At 39.1% G+C, this 14,350-nt stretch overlaps 1 protein-coding gene across 3 annotated transcripts in view; it reads left to right on the forward strand.

The window, feature by feature from the left end:
- Positions 1-14,350, forward strand: part of TAFA4 (TAFA chemokine like family member 4) — a 193,815-nt gene that overhangs the window by 40,451 nt on the left and 139,014 nt on the right. For 2 of the 3 annotated variants that reach the window (XM_043975883.1, XM_043975880.1), the window contains exon 2: positions 13,615-13,757. In XM_043975883.1, coding sequence (XP_043831818.1) covers positions 13,678-13,757 — 80 coding nt within the window. In that variant the 5' untranslated portion in view covers positions 13,615-13,677. Of the gene's footprint in view, positions 1-4,681; positions 4,817-13,614; positions 13,758-14,350 lie in introns of all 3 variants that reach the window. The other variant, XM_043975882.1, reaches the window with a different exon arrangement.

Below are 14,350 nucleotides of genomic sequence, written 5' to 3' on the forward strand. Positions count from 1 at the left end.
GTTCAGATTTTCACTGGATACTTCTGGAGACCACTCAGACCATTCATTCATGCATGCATACATTCACTCAATACCCATTCTAGGAATATGCATTAAGTGTCTTCTTACGTGCAAAGCACTGTGCCAGGTGTTGAGGTGGATGTATAGTAAAATAAGACTGGGGCTTAGTTCTCTTGGAGATGACAATGGGATAGGAGAGAAAATACATGCATACCAATGAATGCAATGCACAGCAGATTATGAAAAGTGCCCAGGAGCAACCAAAGGGAAGGGGAGCTCAGAGGAGACACGGGGAGGGTGGATGGGGATGGGGCAGGACTGGTTCTGGGAAGGGGGTGTTTGAGCTGCCCCCTTTGAGGGCAGGTATTTCTCAAGGTGATTATGGCAAGGAAGGCATGTGTGTTTGTGAAACGTGGGAATGGCAAAGTACAAGATGTATGTGGAGAATGACAGATCAACCATCTTGCTGAGAATACAGATATGTGAGAGGCAGGATGGTTCAGTGGGAAGAGAACTGAACACGACTCTAGGCTGTACTGTAAATCCTGTAAGGGATGCTGTGTACTGTATACTGTGAGGGAAGCTTAAAAAATGGTTGGGAACATATCGGAGGGTGTCTTCCTCTTCCCAGTAAACTTCAGATGTCAGATGGTGTTGAAGTTATAAGAGGAAAAATAAAAAGCCTCCCAGTTCTTGAGCAAGCACTTGGGCTACAGTATAGTGAACAAGGGACAGGCTTATTTCAGTAGACAGAAAATACAAATCAGAAAGGACTGGGACCAGAGCCTAGCAATAAGACAGAACTACTCTTCTTCCCTTGCTGTGGGCTCCTTCATTTGTCCTGTGGTTGAGGACCCTGGAAAAAAGGAAAAAGGAACTTGGAATCACCTTCCTCTTCCCAGTAAACTTCAGACGTCAGATGGTGTTGAAGTTATAAGAGGAAAAATAAAAAGCCTCCCAGTTCTTGAGCAAGCACTTGGGCTACAGTATAGTGAACAAGGGACAGGCTTATTTCAGTAGACAGAAAATACAAATCAGAAAGGACTGGGACCAGAGCCTAGCAATAAGACAGAACTACTCTTCTTCCCTTGCTGTGGGCTCCTTCATTTGTCCTGTGGTTGAGGACCCTGGAAAAAAGGAAAAGGAACTTGGAATCACTAGAGTTGACCCCTGTCCTTCCAGGGAATCCTCCCTTTCCAAGGATCACTATCATCTTCCAGCCTTTTCTATTTAAAATAACATCCTCATATTTCTAAATGAAATTCCTTTCACTTTTAAATAAATTAGATGGTCATGTAACACAGACACTAGCACGTCACTCACTAAACAACATGGCCAAGAACAACTCGAATCCAAAGGCCCTTTGGGGATCCTAAAGGAGGCACCTAATTATTTCGTCCAGATAGAAAGAATACAACAGGAGGAATAAAGTACTTGTTTAACCACTATCCTCTTTGCTTTGCATGCTTCAGATGTATCCATCGAGTTGCTTTTTGAAGTCCTGCTTTGAAACAGCATCTATCAGTTATTAAGGGGCATCTATGGAGCAAGGATGCATAAGCATGATGTTCACCCCACACTAGGAGCTTAAGAAACACTTGGTGAATGATGACAGATCAGTTGGTGGACTTGAGGAAGGACCTTTGATAAAGTCTCCGGGACAAGGATTTTCTTAATGTGGGATCAGTGAACTAGTTTAAAAAATATTTTCAAGACTTTATTTCAGTATAATTGGGTTCTGTGGTAATTCTATTTATTTCATTTAATGCATTAAAAAATATTATTCTGGGGCAGCTAGGTGGCGCAGTGGATAGAGCACCGGCCCTGGATTCAGGAGTGCCTGAGTTCAAATCTGGCCTCAGACACTTGACACTTACTAGTTGTGTGACCCTGGGTAAGTCACTTAACCCCCAATGCCCTGCAAAAAAAAAAAATATTTACAAAATATTCCTTCTATTTCCCCTGAGAAAATGAGGTGATGCAGGTATTATCACCGCTAATTTACAGATGAATAAATTGAGGCTTGGAGAGGATAGTTGCACTCAGTAAATGTCATAGGTAAGATTTGAACTCTGGGTCTCATTCTAAAGCCTGTTCTTTTTTCATTATCCTAAGCTATTTTACTAAGGCATGGAAAGGGCAATAGGAGGAACAGTGAAAAGGAGTTGGAAAATTTTTTTTAGAGCAGGAATTCTCAATCTTTTTGGGCAGTTAGGTGGCATAGTTGATAGAGCACTGGACCTGGAGTCAGGAAGACCTGATTTTGAATCCTGACACTTACTAGTTGTGTGGCCCTGGGCAGGTCATTCAACCTCTGCCTCAATTTTTTCATCTGCAAAGTGGGGATGAGAATAGCAACTACCTGTCAGAGTATGAAACAAGATCATATTTTTAAAGCACTTTGCAAACCTAAAAGCACTATATAACTGCTAGTTATTTATCATCACCACCACCATCACCACCACCACCACCAACAACAACACCAGTACCATAATCTACTTTAACAATCTGGCAAAGTATATAGTCCTCTTTTTCAGAAATTAAAAACATTTATAATGGAAAGAAATGCTAAATTTAAACTGGAGGATTAGTGAAAATGAAAATGTTGCTTTTTTCTCATCCAAGTTCATGGAATGCCCAGTAATTTATACCCCCATCTTCCCCTTTAGGGACTCTTTGTAGAGAGGGTGGACTTCAGAGGGGTCCTGAACAAGGTTAATACCTTGTTAAATAAGTAAAGCATTTTTTAATCAGGTTCCTTCTGGACATATTCTCTAAAGCAATAATCTAGGCATTGATATTGCCATATGTGGGAGGTGTTATTTCATTGATACACATGAGCACACACACACACATGCATACATATTTCTATCAATCCATTCAATAAAGTAGCTTCAGAGTCAATTGGTTTCAGAGATGTTGGGTCTGAATTTGAATCTTGGCTCTGCCACTTATTTCCTGTGTGATTTGCTTGTGTGGTCCTGGGCAAATCCCTTCACATCTCTAAGCCTTGGTTTCTTCACATATAAAATGAAGGGATTGGTGTAAGCCTCTAAGACCCTTCCTGCCTAACCCTATGATTCTTTTTATATATCACTTACTACACTAGTTGGCTTAAGAGACCATGCTTGCTTAGGCCACAGGAGGGCACTGTTGCCACACGAATGTTTAAAACTTCACAGCTGAAAATTAAGTATAGTGACTTTAACCCAGGGATGGAGGTACACAGAAGATTGTTCAAGAGAGGAATGAGATTTTTCTCTAGCACTAAATAAGCTGCAGTGTTGGCTTGTGTGGTTTGTGTGTGTGTGTGTGTGTGTGTGTGTGTGTGTGTGTGTGTGTGTGTGTGTGTGCGCACGCATTCGTGTGCAGGCACATGCTATGGTGCACACACTAATCTAATATTTCTTCTGTTTCCTGCCTGAAAATATTCTGTGAAATGAGATTTGTGAAGCCACACACAGCAGGAATGAAATCTGTACTTGGACCTGTATAGTTTTTATTTTCATAAATATTTTGTGATCTCTTGTAGCTGATCTTTATAATAGAAATTTCATTATTTTCCTCCCTCAAATTCCCCACTAAACCACTGTGCACTTTAAGGAAAGTTCAGTTATTTGGGGTCACCCAAAGGTCTCCCCCACCCCAAATGGTGTACATTCAGAGTCATTTTCAGTAAGACATTTGTGATATTCTGTTTTGATTACATGAAAAATTAGAAATGAGAGGAAAATTCCAATTAAAAACTGGTCTAATTAAAAAAAACCTGCTGCAGTCAGGATAATTGGGCCTTTAGAGATTTATGGCTAAATAGCCATTACAGTTCCCATTTGTTAAGCCCAACAACTGGGCACTTGCATTTGGACGACAAGCTGTGGGGCTCCAGTTAGTGTTTCTGAATTGGGGTAAGTACACCTTAGTTTTATGGGTACTCCTCTGCTCCTTTTGGAATTTGAGGTTGAATGGTTTTCTGTAAACCGTGATGATTGCTTTTTCCTCTCTTAGTCAAACACTGGAGTTTGTCTTTGTTATGAAAATGTTGATGGCTTCGGGAATAGCCTCTTCTCACCTTTCTGTAGAGTTTTTTTTTTAAGTAATGTTTCACTCCATTTAAATAAAGATGTTCTCTCATTTCCTGTAATCCAGTTCTGAAGATGAGAAATCATGAACCTTATCGGCAACATGGCAAATCCATTTCATGTATTTCAGAGATCTGGGACCAGAACAGTCTTTTAAAAGATCCACCATCTCATTGAAAGGAGGCTGAATTGGTTAACACTTGAAATTAAAATGCCACTTATAAAATTCTTTAATATTTAATAGATGCCGTTGTATTCTTTAATAGCTTATTATAAAGCATGTTGTAAAATGCACCAATAGTTAAGTCTTTATAGATGTTTTTAGGCAAGCTGTAAAAATGCATTTTATAATGTGTATATAGTTTATATTGGCAGAAAAATGGGGCTTTCTTTAACATAGGACCATAAGCAAGCTGTAAATTACTAAGTAATTGCATACATTATAAAACACTTATAAATGATAGCCTAGCATAAACATTGACTACATATCAGTGCTGAAAATGCAGTCAAACAAGGCATGCTAACCTACTTAATGGTATTTTCCTTGCATCAGCGTTGCCCTTAAAAATAAAAAGCTCACTAAACAACCTGTCTTGTTGCAGAATTGTCATCTGTGAATAGGTTATCTCTGGCTCTGTTATCCTCGGTGGGGAAAGCATTTAAAATGCCAGAAAAGATTTGGGAGTGATTCTATTATTTAGACCAACTGCAAGAGCCTGCATCTTTCCTCATTCCAGGTGAGAGAAATGTTGGGTTCTTTTATATAGACAAATCTTGGTTGTTTAATATAGCCACCAGTCATGGGGAGAGATGTCCCTTAGATCACCTGATGGGCACTTGGTGAGGAAATTATTCTGACCCCCCCAAGCCCTCCCAAAGCAAAACACCAAAAGCCAGCACCCCAGACAACCACACACACCCCAAATCCCTATAAAATTCCTTTTTACCGACTATTTAAATTTTTTTCCTTTTTATTGACTATTAAGGATAATACTAATGAGGCAGTGTGGTTCATTCAAAAGAGACAGAGGACCTGTATTCAGATTTCTGCCTCTGTTACTACTAATATAACCTCAGACAAGTTCCTGTACCTCAGTTTCCTTATCTGTAAAATGAGTTAGAGTAGATGGCCTTTGAGGTGTCTTAGATCTCTAGCTCTTATAAAGTTTTGGAAGTTTCTGTCATTTTTACTTTTTAGATAAATAAATAGGTGAATATATCCAGAAGTGAAGGGAATGACTGGCCATTGCTTTTGACTATTAAGGGTTTTCTGCATTTCCCCAATATATATAGGAGTAAATGACATTATTTACCTGGACTTCCCAGTAGGCTCCAGTAGTTGCCCACTTGGGAAGGTCAAAAGTGAACTGACTGTTTGTTAAGTCTCTAAATAGCTCATTATTCAGCCATCTCCGCTCTGGGGGTGATGCAAGATGGAAATCGCCAAGGCAAATGGCCATCCGGGAAAAGGAAGATCTAGGTCTTGGATTTTGAAAATCTTTTCTTTTTGAGATAAACTTCCTGCCTCTTCTTTTGCATTTTGCTAAAATACTTTTGAAGTGCCTGTTTTTCAGGAAATGTACTGAAACAGACCTATAGAAGGAACCTTTTCTGTCTTGGTGACAATTCCTTCCTAGATAGGTCAGCAAACTTAGATTTCTGTAACCAAAACTTTAGCCTTGGTATCTGTTATATGTCAGCTTTCCTAGTTGCCACTGGGAAATCAGCAGAATGTAGGCTCTTTAAGGTCAGGGATTTTTTTCATTGTTTGCCTTACCCAGAGCTCAGTGACTCATACATAGTAGTCATTTCATACATGTTTGTTAGTTTGAATTCAATTGAATTTTGGAGGAATTCTGTGTTTAAGTACATTTGCTTTCCTCCTTTTGTTTCCCAAGAGAGACTTAAAGCCACCTGGTATCATACAGTTGTCAAATGTCCCCTGTAGATTGTGTGTGTATATGTATTTGTGTGTATGTGTATGTGTACATCGAAGTACAATCACCAAACTGAGTTGTGTAACCATCTAGTTTAGCCAGAACCTAGATTAATGCAGTTACTACAGTTATTATTTTAGCTCAGTTGCCTGGATTTTTTTTTCTTGGTACTCAGTTTTTCACAAAATGAGCCAAATCTTTTATTAGGGTCCTGGTGAATTAACAGTGTTGAGAGTGTATTCTGAGGATGCTTGGGGTCCATATGTAGTGAGTCTAATCATCTCTACATCTACATTCCTGTAAAATGAAAATTGATTCTCAGAATGATGATTTTAAGGGAAGGCAATAACCGTGTTTATTCAAGGAACATTTTCTTATGCTTAGCAAAAATACTAAGGGATATCAGCAAGGCAGGGTAGTTAGAGGTATGGCCTTGGCATTAGGGACACCTTGGCCTCAGTCCTGCCTCTGACACATACTGTCCGGTTGACCATGAAGAAGCCACTCTCTGTGTCTGAGTAGGTTTCTAAGACTATACGTGACAGAAGAGTTGCTAATTTACATCACTGTAGGGTTTTTACACACCAGGATTTTCCTATTCTATTAAAATCACAGGGGCAGCTAGATGGTACAGTGGATAAAGCACTGGCCCTTGATTCAGGAGGAACAGAGTTCAAATCCGACCTCAGACACTTGACACTTACTAGCTGTGTGACCCTGGGCAAGTCACTTAACCCTAATTGCCCCAGAAAAAACAAAACAAAACAAAAAAATCACAGGCGTAGGATCATAGATATAGAGCTGCAATGGACTATGGAGGCCATCTTTTCTAATTCTCTCATTTCATAGTTGAAGAAACTGAGTGTCAGGGAAATGAAGTGACTGTGAGAGGTCAGAAATGAATCTAGGTTCTATACTCTTTATTTAGTGTTTTTTTTTCACTATGCTGCACAAATTTGAACCAAAAAAAGTTATGATGTCAGTAAGGTTGAATAGTTCATTTTAGAAACATTAATTTTTTTCTCATTTAAATGTAAACAAAAATTTTAATATTCAATTTTAGAAAGTTTGAATTCCAAATTCTCTCCCTCCTTCCCTCTCCTTGAGAAGGCAAGCAATTTGATAGAGGTTATACATGTGCAGTCATGTAAAGCATTCCCATGCTGTGAAAGAAAACACAGATCAATGCCCCCCTCCCCCCCCAAAAAAACCCCCAACCAAACAATAAACCCAGAGTAATAAATAAAGCAAAACAATTGTGGCTCAATCTCTATTCAGACTCTATCAGTTCTTTCTCTGGAGGTGGGTAACATTTTTCATCATAAGTTCTTTGGAATTATCTTGGATCACTGTATTACTGAGTTGATCATTATACAGTGTTGCTGTTACTGTGTAAAATATTCTCCTGGTTCTGCTCATTTCACCTTGTATCAGTTCATGTAAGCCTTCCCAGGTTTTTCCGAAAGCATTCTGCTCATCATTTCTTATAGCACAATAGTATCCCATCACAATCCTATACCACAACTTGTTTAGCCATTTCCCAATTGATGGGCATCCCCTCAATTTCCAATTCTTTGCCACCACAAAAAGAACTGCTATAAATATTTTTGTACACATAGGCCTTTTTCCTTTTTCTCTGATCTCTTTGGAGTACACAACTAGTAGTAGTATTGCTAGGTCAAATGGTATTCACAGTTTTATAGCCCTTTGGGCACAGTTCCAAATTGTTCTCCAGAATGGTTGTATCAGTTCATAACTCCACCAATAGTGCATTAATGTCCCTATTTTTCTGCAACTCCTGCAACATTTGTCATTTTTCTTTTCTGTTACATTAGCCAATCTGATAGCCATGGGTTGTTACTTCAGAGTTGTTTTAATTTGCTTTTCTTTTAGAAAGATTTTCAGCAGAAGATGGAACAGAAAAGCATCTCTAGAAAAGCATGCTCCATGACATTGCATTTCTTGAACACTCCATTGAATTTGTAAATGGTGACTTTTTATAGTCAGACTATTAGAAATAATTTAAAATTTCCTTTCAGCTGATTCTTTAAGATGATTCGTTCTTCTGCCTCTTTTTGTGTGTGGGGGAATTAAAAGTAATAGATTTTTAGCAAGTAAACCATTTGCTGTTGCATAGATGAAAATATATCCTAAAATGGGGGTAATAATAATAATAGCAAATGTCTGATATTATTGTTCTTATAATTGCGTTATATTTTCGAAAAGATAGGCATGTTATGTAGGCAGAATGAGGGATAATGATGGATTTTCTGGATGCTCCATTGGTACCCACGCAACACTGAGAGAACGTGAGGAAGGACTCTAGCATACTGGGTAGACTCCTGATGATGGCTTTATGGAAAGACATAGATTAAAATTGTATAGAATTGTTTGTCACAGATCCTAGGATTGTAGATTTAGAGTTGGGTACTTCAAAGGGCAACCTGCTTTTTAGGTCATGATTCCAAGGTCAACCTTCTATATAGTAGGCATTGCTACCTTTTCTTAGAGTATGGACTCTTCTTTACCTTTATGTATCATAGACCCCTTTGGCAGTCTGGTGAAGCCTATAGCCTTTTTTCAGAATCATGTTTTTAAATGCATAAAACAAAATACCAAATGTTACAAAGGAAACCAAAAGAATAGTAAAAATAAAGATGTAATTTTTTCCTTATCCAAGCTTTCAGACCCCATAAATACTTGGTCAAAGCCTCCACTTCCCAAACCAACCCTCTTTCCCCTGTTCTATGATACCTCCCATGAATGGGGTGAATCGATTAAGTGGGACTTATGTTGCTGGAGGGAATACCAATGTTGATGAGATCACAGATCCACTGCGATAAAAGAATTCTATTGTATTGTATTGTATCATATATCACATCACATCACATCATATGTATCCTATCCTTTCTTATCCTGTCCTGTCCTGTCCTATCCTGTCATCCTCACATGTTATACTTCCACATCAACTCCAATGGGTCAGAGACAGAAAGGAAATTGTCCTAATCCCTCTTACCTGGACTAACTAATGAGTTTCAAGGTATTTTATTTCAAATGTCCTGGGCTCAACATTTCTGAAGAACTCTTTTCATGCCTTATATTTTCAAAGTTTACAAGCCCAGGGAAAGAATGGTCCAGTGTTTTCTAATGAAAATGATCTGTGTCTACACCAGAGTAAAGTGTCAGGTGACAAGTGTAATCCATCATTCAGATGTTTGATCTCTATGGTAGCAAATATCTGGGTGTTTGGAAATGTACAGAGGTTGGCTAGTTTTTCCACACGATGTGCTTCAGACAAAGGCGATATTTTATATCATCGAGAATCTCAGGGTTGTTTGAGAATGTAGTCATTTTCTGAAATCAACCTATGGAAACTACCATTCTGAATACTTTATATTGGGAGAAAACCAGAGGTGGAAACAATGAAAAGACATTGGGACATCACATGTCATTTAGTAACAAATTTATTCATTGTCTTCCATGGGTCATTCACACATGATTTCTCAGTGAAAAATCTGGGAGTAAGGAATCCATTTTATTTCTCTCTGGGTATTTACATTTTGTAAGCTGATGTTGAAAACTAAATATTAAACATATCCAGTGGTGATATTATTTTTATATTCCACAAGAGGCTTCCCTTACATTTTACTTAGCTAATCATCATAATCATTATTGTGCTTTAAGGTTTGCAAAGTGTTTGACAAGTATCTCATTCCATCTTCACAACAACCTCAATGAAGAAACTGAGGCAGGCAGAAGATAAGTGACTTGACTAGTGCCACACTACTAGTAAGGGTCTGAGGCTGGGTGGTTAGGTCTTCCTACCTAGACCAAGCTCTAACCATTGCACCACTTAGCTGCCTAGAAAAAGACCCAAGGCTCCTAAAGGTAGGATAGCCAAACAGAACATATACTAGTTAGAAGATTTAAGTTCTGATTCCATGTGCTCTGACACAGACATGAAACAAAATATTTTTTGGTTATTGTTTGCTGTTTCAGCTCATGGGATCCTTGGCTTAAATCTTAGCTACACCATTTACTGCCTATTTTATCTTGGGCCAATCACTTCATTTCTCTGTGCCTCAGTTTCCCTATCTGTTATATGAAGGAGTTGGACTAAGTGCCCCCCTGAGTTCTAAGCTCTAAGTTTGTGGTCCATGACCTTGGTCATCCAGGCTAGTACCCTTAATGATATCCATCCCCTCCCACCTCCTTTCTCATTGCCCCCACAATCACCCCCCTTCTTTAATCTTCAATCTCTTCCTTTCTGCTGACATCTCCTGCTGTTCACGAATATGCTCAAGTGTCTCCCGTCTTTAAAAAATGACCCCAAACCTTCACTGGTCCCCCAGGCTATTGTTTTAACTCTTTTCCTGTTCATAGCCAAACTCCTGGAAAAAGTTATTATATTCATTGACTTCACTTCCTCTCCCCTAATTCATATCATCAACAAGCATTAAGCTTACTATGACTAGGCATTGTGCTAAGTGCTAGCTATACAAAGAAAGTTAAAAAACAAACCAAAACAAGATGGTTTCTATCCTCAAGAGGCTTACATTTTAATGAAGGAGACAACATAGAAGTGACTACGATATATGCGGCATAAACTGGAGATAATCTCAGAAGGAAGGTGCTAGTAGTGAGGGGTGGGGGGAAGGAAGGCCTCATGCAGAAGGTGGGTTTTGAGGTGACGAGGGACAGTATTCCAGGCATAGGGGACAGCCTTTGAAAAGGCAGGGTTGGGAAGTGGAGGGGCTTGTGTGAGGGACAGCAAGAAGCCCAGTGTAGCTGTAGAGTATGAGGAGAGGAAAAAGGTGCATCCCCTAGAAATCTTGCATCCAACCTCATAAGTGATCCATTTTTGGCATTCATTAGAAAATGATGACCACAAAGTGTTGTGTTAGTTCCTCAGACCTCTCTGATTTCACTGGTGAATATTCTTGCTGATCACAGATGCTTTAGCAGGTGATTCAGCAGCCTGACACAAACAACAATAACAACACCAAAAAATAATACCACTTGGTGACTAGGCCTCTGATAATGAGGCTCCCTGAACTGGTATGGTCCTTGAAAGACACACAATCCACTGATGGGTGGTTTTTGAAGTCTTTTCAGCTTGCTAGGACTTGCTGAAGCTTCTGCAATATTGTTAGAGCCTTCAAGGACCCAGAGTCACCTCCTTGCCACAATGAGACATTGAAATAGGGCTCGGGGGAGGCATCAGTTACTAAATGTTTAAAAGTGATGTGAAAGAATGAACCTTTCAAAGAAATTGCCTAATAGGCAGGCTGGGACAATTTGATTGAATGAGGGTCGGTGAGGGCTGAAATTAAACTGCTGGCATACCCTGGTCTGGGGTTCAAACCATTTGACCACATTTCTTTTCACTGATGGATCCATCCCCCTCAACAAATTAGAAAAAGGAATTCCTAGTGGTTTCCTTAGTATGATGAAAACAAGACAAATATTAGCAAGAAAAGGTCACTTTAGTTTCTGAGAAGTGAAGAGTTCATTATGGCTGCTTCTGATGAATTGTCCTGTGCACTTCATTTTGGGTAGTAGAAGGTCAAATCCTGCCCTTGGGTAAAGGGAGGGACAAACATTGAGAATAAAGGAAGAGCCAGGAAGATGCAAATGTCTAGGATAGTGCTAGCAAAGCCCATACTACTTTTTTGTTTGTTTTTAATTTTTTAAATTTCATTTTCAGTTCCAAACATACACACTCACTCTCTGTCTGTCTGTCTGTCTGTCTGTCTGTCTGTCTGTCTCTCCTTCCCCGCCCCCACGTGGCTCTTAAAGGATATTTTTCCTTTGTTGGTTTTTGAGCCAATCACTCAAGCTCTTTGAAAGGGGGTGGGTAACCTTAATGCTCAGTTGGGTTGGTTATTCTGTGGAAAGTGTTCTGTGGGCAAACTTCTTAAATCATCTTCAGGTGTTCTGAAAGAAGAGAAAATCCTAGTTGTTCTTGGGAGTGGATTTGGGATGTGTTCAGTGGGATTCTGATGTAATTAAAATGTGTTTCAAAGGCTAATTCTTGATCTCTTTTGGAGCTTTAATATGCATGGCTACAAAGCATTATTTTTTTCAAATCTCCACCACTAAAGGGATGTATGTAAATCAGCCACAGGAAAAATGAGACACTTTCCTTTTCTATTTTCTGAGGAGTTTGCAGCAGATTCTATTTGGGTGCCACTTTAAAAAAAACACACCTTTTATAAATTAGAAAGTTATTTGACAGACCATCTACACATGTTTTGTGATTTGATAGCATCTGATGGGAAGCAATGTGGTGAGGTGGCATGAACACTGACCCTGGAGACAGAAGATCTGAGTTCAAATCCAACCTTAGATATTTACCACCTGCAGATCCTTTAGGAAGTCACTTAAATCCCCCAGGTCCCAATTTCCTCATCTGTAAAATGATGGGATTGGACAAGGTGAGTTCTAAGGCCCCTGCAGCTCTGGATCTATGAAACAATAGTTCCCTTTATGTCAGAGGGTTGTCAAAGTAAGAATATTTTCCCTCTTTCTTCTCTTTTAAAATTTTTGTAAGAGCACAGAACCCTGGAAATCCTGCCTATTCCGTACCTGCTGGACTAAGGATCTGGTTTCTGGATCACTGGATAAAGACTCTGTAAGACAACTTGTTTCCGCTCTGTAACCCTGGGCAAGTTAGTTCTCCAAACCTCAATTCCCTCTTCCACAAAATGGGGATAATAAACAGTACCTACCCTTGTAGGGCTGTTGTGAGGATCAAATGAGATGATGTGTCAAGAACTGTGTAAATTATAAAGTGCTCTCTAGGAGTAGACTCTTCTTTCTTTCTTTCCTCAGGGCAATGAGGGTTAAGTGACTTGCCCAGGGTCACACAGCTAGTAAGTGTCAAGTGTCTGAGGTCAAATTTGAACTCAGGTCCTCCTGAATCCAGAGCCTGTGATCGATCCACTGCGCCACCTACTGGCCCTGACTATTATTTCTTGATTGGAAAGTTAAGATTAAACTAGATGGCTAAAAGGGAGCTTAAAGGTTTTCTAGGCCAGCCCTTTTATTTTACAGATGAAGGAAACAAGACAAAGAAAAGTTAAGAGATTTGCTTAAAATCACACTGGTAGTAAGTATTGGAGGGAGGATTTGTACCCACGTCCTCCTACTCTGAGTCCTATGCACTTTCCCCTGTACTATATTGCCTCCTTTCAACATTATATGATTCTATGATGGATTGAACAAAATTATAACCTACTGTACATTTTGCCTTGCAAACCCTAGAGTGTTACTTATCATTTGTTTTTATTATTATTGATTAGATTGCCACAATATCAATATTTTAGGATTCTTTTTTTTGGGGGGGAGGAATTCAGCTAATTTTATATCATAAAGTTCTTAACTAATATTTAGCTAACATGATGTGTTTTTAAATTGCAATCTTACTTCCCTCTATTTGTTAGAACAGCTTATACACCGAGGAGATCCTCAGTGTCCACAGACTGTCTTGCTCAGAACAGGAGGTGGCGTCATAAAACAATTACTTTGCTAATAGAAATCTGTGTCATATCAACATTAAAAATTCTAATTGCTCTCTATCTGGGTTTTCTTAATAGGTAATAGGTCTCTCAAGCGAAGAGAAATTTGTGAATCGCAGCAATGGTTGAGTCTGGCTGCAAATGGAAATTTGGATCTGCTCTCAAACGCTTTCTGGAATAATTGTGTTTGACTGGAATCCAATTCTTGTGAAGTCCCCAAGGTGAGATGACTTTTAACAGTGACATAGAGATGGCACTTTCTAAATACTAGAATTTGGCAGCTGTGAGTGTTTCTGGGGCTCTGCTCATCTTTTCTAAAGGTCTCCCTCTTATCTAGGATTCTGGGGTTTTGGGGGCTCATTTTTTTTTTATTTGGGGCTCTAATCCTTTGGACTCCTTTCAGTTTACAAAGACTTGTACAGAGATATGAGTTGTAAAGACCTGGGATTCTTGCTAAACAACATTCATTTTAACCCAATGAAAGTATAACCATTTTGTGAGAGTGTTTTTCCCCATCTGAAAATTGAAATCTTTGTATCAGATAAAGTCAGGGGTGTGCTAGGACCTGCTTGTACTGGTTGCAGAGAATTGATTGTTAAATTTTCAGGGTGAACATTCACACCTTGGAAATCAGCAAATGCTATAAATTGAGACTTAATTTATTGTTTTGTTGGTTGCCTAAAATTAACACAGTGATGGGCAAAGTGGTAATAATACTTATTAATCTTAAAAGTGTATTGTCTTTACATTTCCTCTCCCCTCCAGAGAGTCAGTTCTTAAATATTTACCAGCCCGCAACTAGATGAGTTGGTTT

The sequence above is a fragment of the Dromiciops gliroides genome, chromosome 1 (assembly GCF_019393635.1).
Source record: "Dromiciops gliroides isolate mDroGli1 chromosome 1, mDroGli1.pri, whole genome shotgun sequence".
Classification (NCBI taxonomy): Eukaryota; Metazoa; Chordata; class Mammalia; order Microbiotheria; family Microbiotheriidae; genus Dromiciops; species Dromiciops gliroides.